The 10,838-nt window shown below is 38.9% G+C and overlaps 1 protein-coding gene across 1 annotated transcript; it reads left to right on the forward strand.

Moving 5' to 3' along the window:
* Positions 1-999: 999 nt before the first annotated feature.
* LOC139133017 (PITH domain-containing protein 1-like) lies at positions 1,000-8,899 on the forward strand. Its single transcript, XM_070699400.1, has 6 exons — positions 1,000-1,230; positions 1,345-1,388; positions 3,688-3,765; positions 4,919-5,023; positions 5,835-5,943; positions 7,529-8,899. The coding sequence occupies exons 1-6, from the start codon at positions 1,027-1,029 to the stop codon at positions 7,598-7,600; spliced, it is 612 nt and encodes a 203-aa protein (XP_070555501.1). The 5' UTR covers positions 1,000-1,026; the 3' UTR covers positions 7,601-8,899.
* The last annotated feature ends 1,939 nt before the right edge of the window (positions 8,900-10,838 follow it).

Consider the following 10,838-nt stretch of genomic DNA (forward strand, 5'->3'; position numbering starts at 1 on the left):
TTGGGGTTTGAGGAATGTGAGGGTGGTCGCTAAAAAATTAAAAACTTCAAGGGAGTTACTCAAAATGTGGGGAGGAACAGGGGGTTTACTCAATTTTTTGTGCACAATAAATTGAAACACCTCTCAAATTTCACCATTGCACACATCAATTTCTCGAGATTTTCGATGTGAGAGGGGGGATACCCCCTCTCGTGCTCCCTTCCCTTGGGGTGTTTCACAACAGTTTTACTTCGTAAAAAAGCAAATTAAAAACCTCTTAGATTGCACCAGACTGCATCATTGCACACATCAGTTTCTCAAAAGTTTCCACGCAGGATAGGGGACACCCCTCTGACATTTTCCCCTCAGCCTGTTGCGTGTTCTCTCCATGAACTTTCAAATTCTGCCCAGTCAGATATTCTAGTGAAAACCCTGTCACGATACCCATTCAAATTAAACAATATTATATGGTCAGACACTGTTTATGGCGTGAGCTTTTATATCTGTATTTTGTTGTCACTTTGAATTTCATTTTGTTGGTTTCGCCTTTTTCATGAGATAACCGATAATAATCTAGCAAGGTAGCCTACATAAAGTTACTTTTGCTGCGTTTTTTGTAAATTTTACAAATAGGCCCTACATGTATTGTATTCAATTCTTCTGAGTGGGGTGAGGGTCAGTCAAAATTTCTTAGTTAGAGAGGGGGTTACTCAAATTCATCATGGATGGCAAGGGGGGTTACTCGAAATTTCGGAGTTTACGAAATTCCTCTGATTCCCACCCCCAGGCCGTAAAATCCCTTAGACCGGAATGCTGCACAGTCGCTTGTGGTTCCGTTCGGTACACAGCGAAGGCCCCTGCAATGTAGTATAGAAAAAACTATGCTACACGGGGGCCTTTGAATTGTACCTATTAAACTACAGCCTGCAGGCAACTGCGGAACGCTGGACAAGCCCGGAAATCTGAAGTTTGCGACAAATTTGCAGCAAACAAACTGGCTGTCGTAAAGGGGTATGTAGATCTGCACAGCAGTGAGAAGGTTGAAAGATGGCGGGCCATGGAGGCCACCATCATCACGGACGAGGCGGTTGTGGTGAAGATCACGACCACGATGACGACCCCGAGAGGGGCATACAATACAGTTTGTACCTCAAGATCGATTTGAACAATGTAGAATGTCTCAACGAGGAACGGGATGGATCCGGCAAAGACGTTTTCAAACCTTGGGAATCGAGACTGGATAAAGAAAAGGTACACAAAATGTCGTGCAAACTTAAAAAGTATGTTGTAGTTTCTGACCATCGCAATACTTCATGAAGGACAGACACCGGTATTGACTGGTGATATTTATTTTCTACCCTTCAGTATGTCGAAAGCGATGCCGATGAAGAACTACTTTTCAATATTCCGTAAGTATCGTAAGTTGACTCATGAAGGTTGAACGAGATTGACCTATGAACCCTGACCTTAAATCAAGAATTACCCCTGTACCGCGTGAGTAATATCCAAGTTGAACAAGTAGAAATGGTAAAATGTTAGTTAGGTCGATGTGGGAAACATCAAAGTTGCATTACTATAATAATATTTGCAGCCACGCAAATGTACCGTACATAATGCGGCAGTCAATGTCAACCCCCACCCTCCCCACCTCGGGGCATAGTGGGGGATTTGGAAATTAATTTATGAAATTTGTCATATGCCCCACCCCCTGGGGCAAGACAACCTGGAAAATCCCCACCTTAAACGAGTAAATCCCCCACCCCAATGCGTGGGACATTCTTAAATTCTGCACTTGTCGGTGAAAGTGAGTAGAGGTATCATAATGAGGCAATTGCACAGGCGTGATGTTTTATACTGGGTAGTTTATATAAGTGTAGTTTATGCTACGCTCCGACATTCTCTTCCGTAGCCTAATCACCAAGGTAAGAAACAGAATTATCCGGCCTGCAAAGAAAACTGCCCGATCTAGTCGAAAAATAAACACAAATCCTACATTGAGTTACCTCGTTAGACGCGGAAGGAAATCTCTGTCCAAAAAACACACTCATGTCACGATAAAATGAAAACTTTAGAAGAAATCTGCCGCGTTTTGACAACATCGCCGTTTCTGGTAGCCACCGTTGTAATAACACAACTCATTATCATAATGGACGGTGTCCGCAGATAGAAATCTGTGAATCTCAGTCTGATGCCGATGATGGCATTGCTCACGGACCAATCAACGATGCGGACGGCGTACCATTATGATAATGAGTTGCGTTATTACAACGGTGGACGCCAGAAATGCCTAGTTTGTCAAAACACGGCAGATTTCTCCTAAAGTTTTCATTTATCGTGACATGAGTGTGTTTTTTGGACAGCAGAGATCCTTCCGCGTCTAACGAGGTAACTCAATGTAGGATTTGTGTTTATTTTTCGACTAAAACGGGCAGTTTTCTTTGCAGGCCGGATAATTCTGTTTCTTACCTTGGTGATTAGGCTACGGAAGAGAACGTCGGAGCGTATAAACTACACTTATACAAACTACCCAGTAAACATCACGCCTGTGGGCAATTGCCCCACCCCTCAGGCATAGTTTCAAGGCAAACACAGTCTAATCCCCCACATTTGTCCCGTATCGCCCGAGGTGGGGTCCCTCGGGGATTTCATTGACTGCTGCATATGCACTTCACTGTTCAACACTGCGGGCCGGGTTGCCGGCCGTCTCCGAGTACAATCGCTGTCGAAGTGAATTTCGTTGCACAATTATATAAAGACCAGAGACTGGAATAACAAACTATGCTATACAAGTCTTAGTCGCAGTGTTTTTAATGCCGGTCAGTGATACCGGATGTTAGCGGACCAACAAAATATGAAATGATTACATGTAAATAATCTCTGTCTCTATCATTGGGTCCAATTGACTTGGGTCCAATCGGCTTGGGTCCAATTGACCAGTTCCCGTTTAATTTTGTCGTCCAACCCACATACCCAGACAAAACTTCAACCTTTTGCCTGGGTATTTGGGTCAGACGGCAAACCCAAAGTTTTCCGTCGAACCTACATACCCAGGCTAAACAGAGCTACAGCACTGCAGCTAAAGCATTTCCACGATCAACTTCATTTCAGTTAAAGGCATCGAAGTGTACTTAGTGTTCAACCAATTTATCAACTACAGGTACATCTATGTGTGAAATAATGCCTCCATGATTAGGTCTATGTGTCTATCCATTTTGACATGCACAACGACGATTTAAAGCTAACTTCTTTGCTAAAACAGTAAGAAAACTATCAAAAACGACATCACAGCATCAATTTCAAGGGAGGGTGTCGGAACTATGCGCAAAGGTTGCCAGGGACCCCTACAACCGATTTAAACACTGTATCTACGATTTGTTGGCGATTGATGAAAGTTAAAACATGTTTGTTAACAATGAATATCGTAAAATTTAAATGTTGTAGCTATGTTGAAGTGATGCATCTTGATATCATGTATAAAAACATTTTCTGTAAACAAGAAAGTCGCACACATGCAGTTCCGACAACACCCTCCCTTTAATAATTTACCTATGATATGCAACAAACAGTCCTTTTTCTTTGACATTCCCAATTGGAAGGGCCAAGTTGCCCATGCAGATATACCAGGAGTTAACGTTTTGTTCTGCCTGTACTTACAGGGTTGGGGCAAAGCTTTCACAAATGAATGTTATATCATCTTTCTGTGTCTAGATTTACAGGCAATGTCAAGTTGAAAGGTGTCATTGTGATTGGAGGTGAAGATGACTCCCATCCATCACAGATGAAGCTGTAAGTATTAACCCTTTTCCTGCCAAGTCCATATTTCACCATCAGGTCAAGATGGTTAAAATTAATGAAACACAATATATTCCATATGGTGTATTTTAACATAATACTGTACATTTGAAAGCTGTTGAAAACATAATACTGTAAACTTGATATTTTTGGACTTAAAAGATGCTATAACAGACCAAGCCAAGTGGGTGAAAATATGTCATGTTTTGGCTCGATACCGCTTTTTACTGACTTGGCTGATGAGAAAGTGATACTGTCTGGCAGGAAAAGGGTTAAGTATTGCTAGTTTCCTACAGAAAATCAGAGTCTATGGAAATTGACTGAAATACTGGAGTAACAATACAGTGGTGTAGATTGTGTATCTGCACATTCAGTTCATCTTTAGTAGTATGATGCCATGGCTCGATTTTTTAGGCATTTTACAAGTTTTATGGCTACAATGAATTCATTGAAAATGTGAGAACGGAAAACCTCACATGTATAGAAAATGATTAGCATATCACTGAACAGAGAAAGTTTCAAGTGTCATGTAGCATATACTTCTGGTGTATTGAATCAGAGGACAAAGCTGAAGATGTCATGTGTATTTCACTTTGCATATCGCGAAACAAGGAAAGTTACTATATCATAGAACATCATGGGTTACAAAAGAAGATGCAGTTTTCATCATGCATAACTTATGCATTGCAGTAGCAAGTAGAATTTGTCCTCCGGCCAAAGTCAGTCTCCATCAAACAAGTAGTTGCATAATTTAATACAAATCCAGACTCGCTCATAGCGCCACCATTGGCTGTGCAATGTAGCCCTCTCCTGCTCTGGACAATTTTACCTTTTCACTATCATCTTTTGGCCCAAACCCATTGTTAGGCATTGATTGTAGATCTGTTCACTGGGAATAATATGGGGTGAACAGGGTAAGCTTAGCCTGGTTCAGTGAGTCAATGTAGCCAGGGCCGTGTGAAACCTCCGGGTCTGGCTTTGCCATATCCAAGGTAAGTCAGGCAAAGGTCAGATTCTACACAGCAAATGAGGAGCTGAGAGAAAGTGTAGCCATGTTCTTAATGTGCCAAGTTCACCAATGTAGCCATAATGGCATCACCGTTGTTATAAATTTTACGATAACTCACGGCATTATCGTTCTTTTTAGTTATAAAAACCGACCCAAGATGACATTTGATGACACGGGGTCGGAACCCGATCAAATCTTTGAAATGCATCCCGACAGAACAGGGCAGTTGGAGTATGTTACAAAGTAAGTGGATTATACAATGCCAACAAATACATAAAGCAATTTTTGCTTTTTTTTTCGTCATGCACTGTATGGGGCATGCCCTATGTGGGGCATGTACTGTTTGGAACAGTACAGTTTGTACTGTGGAGCACCAGTTCACTCAATTCACACACTCACTATTGCTCATACCTGTTTGTTATGAAGAGTACCAACTCTTGTGATTCCGTAAACCCATCCCTTAGGTAGTTTATTGCTTGTATAACTGCATTTCTGTATTTTCTGATGTTTGACTGATGTTTGCATTCAAACAAGGACACTCATATGATTACAGTAAAACCATCCCTAATACGTCTTAGTGTGAAATTTTTCCATTTTCCACTGTTACCTGGTGCTGCCAATGAAAGCAAGGAAACAAAACCTAAATGTGACATGTAAATTTTAAAGTATGTTATTTCCTGGCTGCAAGGATAAAAACCAGTATAAGTTAGCAAAGTTCAAAATGTGAACCATTCTCTAGACTTGCATACAAGTATGTATTTCATTGTACTTGCACTGACTTTCTCCATTGTTCTTTACAACAAAGTTGTTTTTCACATTTTTTCATAAAAACAACTGATTTCCTTCACTTAGCTTGTTCTGTCAACTTAATAGCTGCATGATCTCAGCAACTTGAATCACTCTGATGATAACATATTAAAGTGTTTCACAGGACACGCATTTTTTTCAGTATTTCAGTCATTATTTTGAATCACTGCATTTTATAAGTTTTCTCCTGTGAAAGTTTACTGTTCTTTTTTTCACTGACAAACATGTGGTATCATCTTTTTTGCAGAATTACCAAATTTTCTGGCGTTCATCATCTTTCCATTTTTTTCTCAAAAAACTTTGGTGCTGACACAACCACCGTGTATTACATCGGCCTGAGAGGTGATTTTACCGAGGTGGGTGAAAGTAACGTGCACAAACTCACCAATGAATAAAAACAGGGACCAACATTACCAATAACAATGAACTTTAACCCTTTGAGCGCCAAAGTCAATTTTTGTCGCCTTTAAAATACTTCAGTCAATTTTTTTTCAGATTTTTGCCAAAATTTTGATAACAAACTGTAGCCAACAAAGCATGATGTCCATCTGGCCCAAAATTATCAAAAAAATTACAGAAAATGTATAATAATTGGTAAAATGTTGCACTAAAATTTTGGTGGGAAAAATTACTGCACTCAAAGGGTTAAGCCCATAGTTCCTTTGTTTCAATACTCAGGTCTAACAAATTACAAAAAACAACAGGGTAAGACTATTATTTTGTAGTGGTAGGGGTCTAATATCATGTGTTCATATAAACACATGACCTGGGATGAAGCTATTTCAAAAAAGTTGCAAAAAGATTTGCTGTCATCGGCCATCATTGGCAATGTGGTGTACTGATGATCAGATACACACTACATAACTTTCCCACAATGCTCCTGATTTTTACCTTCCAACAACCTCAACTCTCATGAAGAATTTGCTCATATTTATTATCCAAGTTACCATCGTATAAAGTTCTGTATCAATACCTAAAAAGCTGATAATGTTATTTTTGCTTTCATTTTACATTTTTGTTCCTCTTCCTGAAGTCTTTTGAATCACAAAGAGTAAACTTATAAACACAGTGCATTGCGTCTGGTATGCAACGTTACTCATCAAATCTAGATTAAAATTAGACTCCACACTCATACAGGTTTTATTAATAAGTTGAACACTAGGCATTCAATTCAATTCAATTCAATTACTTTATTATCCACAATAAAAGTAGAAATTTGCCTTCAGGCTCATCATATACAAATTAAAATAGTACAACTAGCAAAAGCATTCTATAAAAAGGGACGCTATTACACATTGAAATGCTTAAAAACACACACAAGGTAGCAACATAGATACAAAAATTGAAACATAGACGGAAACAACAAAGGACCAACTGGAGGTTTAAAACAACTACATCGAGTTTGAGTTTAAAATTGAAACTGCTGATGGAAGAAATGACTTTTTGAATAGGTTTTTCTTTGCACGAGGAACCCGAAAACGTCTCCCTGAGGGGAGTTTCTGGAAGTAACCATGAAGAGGATGATCAGAATCATTGACAATATTCTGCGCTTTGCTTTTCACTGTCAGCTGGTAAAGGTTTACAAGGGAATTTTGACGACAGCCAATAATTTTTTCTGCCATCCTCACAATACGAGAAAGCTTACTTCTGTTTCTGACAGTCAAATTTCCATACCACAAAATGATATTATAGGTTAAAACACTCTCAATGAGGGATCTGTACACCATTTGTAAGATATTTTGACTCACATTGAACGGTTTGAGTTTCCTGAGAAGGTATAATCTTTGTTGGGACTTTTTTGCTATATAGTCAGTATTTTCATCATTTTGAAGTGATATTTACAGTAAAGCGAGAAACCATAGCTGACAGAAAAAACGTGACAATGCATCAGAAGTTAGAGCCATTGGAGTGTTAATTTGTTTCTTTGATTATTTTCACCAGGCACAGAGACAAGAAGTGATGATTTGTAACTACGAACTTGCTCCAAATCCTGCCGATCATAAACCAATCTGATGGATCAACCCAGATTTGAAATCCAGTAGCGACAACAATCATGAGAGACACTGTGAAAAATAGGGAGACAGCTGGCAGTTTATCTGTTTGTTTTGTTTGTATTTGATGACTTGTATCATAATGAAGTCAGTGTTTAGTTCATCAGAATGTTTGCAATCCGTATTGTGTTTATTAAACCTCATATTGAGTACATACACATTGCCACAATACAGTGGGTACAAGCAGCACAGGTGAGCATCGACCTTTGAACCCTGACCCATAATGACCTATGACATGATATGGTGATTCACACCATGTGGCTTGTCTAGATCAATGCGCACATGAATATGAAGCAAAACCTTTTTCTGTTTTGGCCTTATGAAACAGTTTTTTGCTCTAAAGCAACAGTAGGTTCACAGACAACAATGCAATGTGTAATGTTGTTGGTAGCTTCTGAAGTGTAGACGTTCAGTGCAAAATAAACTTCATTATTATTTAGTCTTCTCAACTATATGGCAAAAAGTTCAATCTCTGAAATTTTGACTTTCATCCTTTTCCACTCCTTAAAGTTTTTTTGTGAAAATATATGCAAGCACCTCATTAAGCCAATATTTAAAATACAGTGTGTTGGCCCATTTTTTGCCAGTTCCTGTTCCCCAACTGACTTTAAACAGTGAATAAGGTAGGATAGGATAAATAATTTATATAGCGCCTAGTATCCGTCAGCAATGTTCACTGGCGCTTTACACTAGGTCACTGGTAAGTTCTCTTGAAGAAATGAGTCTTAAGCATACATCTGAAGGTGCAGATGTCCAGGGCTGATCAAAGAGGGACTGGTAGTTTGTTCCATAGAATTGATGAGGAATATGATTAGGATGTGTTACGGTATGATTTTAACTGAGTTCGTGGAACTTTAAGTTTGGTTTGTAGACTTGATCGGAGAGATCTGCTAGGGGTGTTGACTTCAATGAGTTCAACCAGGTATGAAGGAGTGAGTCCATTTATTGATTTATATGTGAGAAGTAGGATTTTGAACTGAATTCTGTAAGACACTGGGAGCCAGTGAAGTTCCTTCAGGACTTTCCGTCATTCTCTATTTCGTTCAAACTCCCCGAGTTTTAGTGAAGACATCACAGTCAAACTGCTCAGCTAAATCCCCACCCTTAAAAAAGAGGGGCTCGCTAACCGAGCTGAATTGTGACAATTTCTGTGTTTTCTGACCAAGACTGGAATTCAGTTTCTAAAGTTCATGAAGCACTTGCATATGCACACTCACTATCATACATTTCACACGAACTCAATTAAAGTAATATAAATGAATACATTGCTAAACTTAGCTCACGATATTTGAATCATACTTCAGACATGTGAGTGTTGATTTTAAACGTTTATGCATACACTACAGTCGTCAAAAATATAGCCCTTATGATAATTGATATTAAAATTCCCCAAAGTTCATATCCTTTTCAATAGACAGAGTAACCTTCGAGATTTGGTTAGCGGAATTTCAGTAGCGCCCTCTATAGCTTTATCAGCGAGTGACACTTTCACGTTTTCGGCCAGCCACTGCATTGCCGGTCTGTTATGTGATAGACTGAAGAATCTTGAAAGTATAATTGCTGTCGTAATCCGTACTGGGAGCCTCGGTGTCGATTACGATGTCATTGCAAACATGACAGCCAATAGCTTTTGCATTGCAAAGTTTTTAAAGAAGTTTAAATGCTGAAAGGAAGGTTTCCTTTGTGGTAAACATTACTACTCTTCAAAATTCTACATTTTGCTGGGAACGGACCAACTTGTGCTTGGAAATAAGTTACAGCGACGGTCGAATACAGAAAACTGTTATACGATTTGATCAGATAGATTTGTCGATCAAAGTGGTTTATTTACACCAATCAAAAATAATCATTAGGTCGAACAGGGCCAGGTGTCGTGAAAATTGAAAACTGTCGTAAACTGGCCGAGGATAAACTATTTGATGACCCTTTTTCTGACCCACCTCAGTGAAACTTTTGATTTCAATGTAAGCGTAACGTATAGACCAGTAGTGCAGACAAGACAAAAATGTAATAATTGTATATAAATGTAGCACAGATCAAATAATGATGCTATCGAATCATACTTAAATAAATGAAAGTTTCAAATGAATGAAGACATCTATAGATGACACGATTTTGGGTTCGTTTTGTTTTGTGGCTTAAAGAATTGTCATCGCATGCCCACGTTTTATTTCTAGTCTGCGAAATGTCTCTGTCTTTTTTTCATCGAGAAGGTGCTGCGATAAACTGTTTGAGGTGGGCTATCGTGAAGAGAGAGGGAGAAAAAAAACGAAGGCTTTGAATATATGGCCACAGGAGGTCTCCCTCTTCACCCGTTTAAGTGTCACGGTGCATGTCATTTCACTGGGATTACATACACTTGATACAAGAAAATCTGTTTGTGCGTTTATGAGACTACATTTCACTCCATGGAACAGAATATACAGCCTGGTGTAATATAGTTTGCATACGTTAGACAATTTTACAAGAGACTCCATACCATATTACTGCATATATTTTGAGCAAAATAATCTGTTTTTAACCCCATGTCTGTCCTGATTAAAATTAAATGTCAAAGGAACGAAAACCTTACGGTGTCGTCTATTATATACAGTTTGCATTGTTTTCAATCAAGCTAATGCACCGAAGTCAATAATTTTCCGAAAATGTTGGTCTTCACGTTCTGCTCAAAGCTAAAGTTTTTCAACGCAACCCCGCCTGATGTATTCCACAATTTTTTGAAGTAGACTTTTAATCATCCAAACTTGCCGACTTTCGTCGACTGCACATCAAGTTATAGATGCATGATTTTGCGTGTCAATTTCAATAACTGGTTTTCCAACCATTTTTTCAGTCCAGCGGTTTAAAGGGACAGCTACAGTAAATTCTGAAAATACGGTACGTTGTTCAATAAAACTGTGTTTGCCCTGAATTATGTTGAAATACAAGACATTGTATACTGTATGCAACATTATTGCTGACAAATTCTGGTCCATAATAACATTCAGTGACCGAGAACAATAAAATTGGCCAACACACACACATGCAGATAGTGATAAATGCTTTGGAGAAGGCATAGAAAAGGAATTTTACAGTCGGGGAAAATCACGGAAGTACGCCAAAAGTTGCAGTTTTGGCATCAAATACGACCGCTGACGTTTCTGTACTTTTATTTTGCAGCAAAGATCTAGTGAGATGCATTGTCTCTGAAGATTTATTTA

This window comes from Ptychodera flava, chromosome 5 (genome assembly GCF_041260155.1).
Source record: "Ptychodera flava strain L36383 chromosome 5, AS_Pfla_20210202, whole genome shotgun sequence".
Lineage (NCBI taxonomy): Eukaryota > Metazoa > Hemichordata > Enteropneusta > Ptychoderidae > Ptychodera > Ptychodera flava.

Bases quoted from the DNA above. Each gene is read 5' to 3' on its own strand.
- LOC139133017 (XM_070699400.1), top strand. From the start codon at position 1,027: ATGGCGGGCCATGGAGGCCACCATCATCACGGACGAGGCGGTTGTGGT. The intron at 1,231-1,344 runs GTACACAAAATG...TCTACCCTTCAG, and splicing joins CGAGACTGGATAAAGAAAAG to TATGTCGAAAGCGATGCCGA. The intron at 3,766-4,918 runs GTAAGTATTAAC...CGTTCTTTTTAG, and splicing joins CATCCATCACAGATGAAGCT to TTATAAAAACCGACCCAAGA.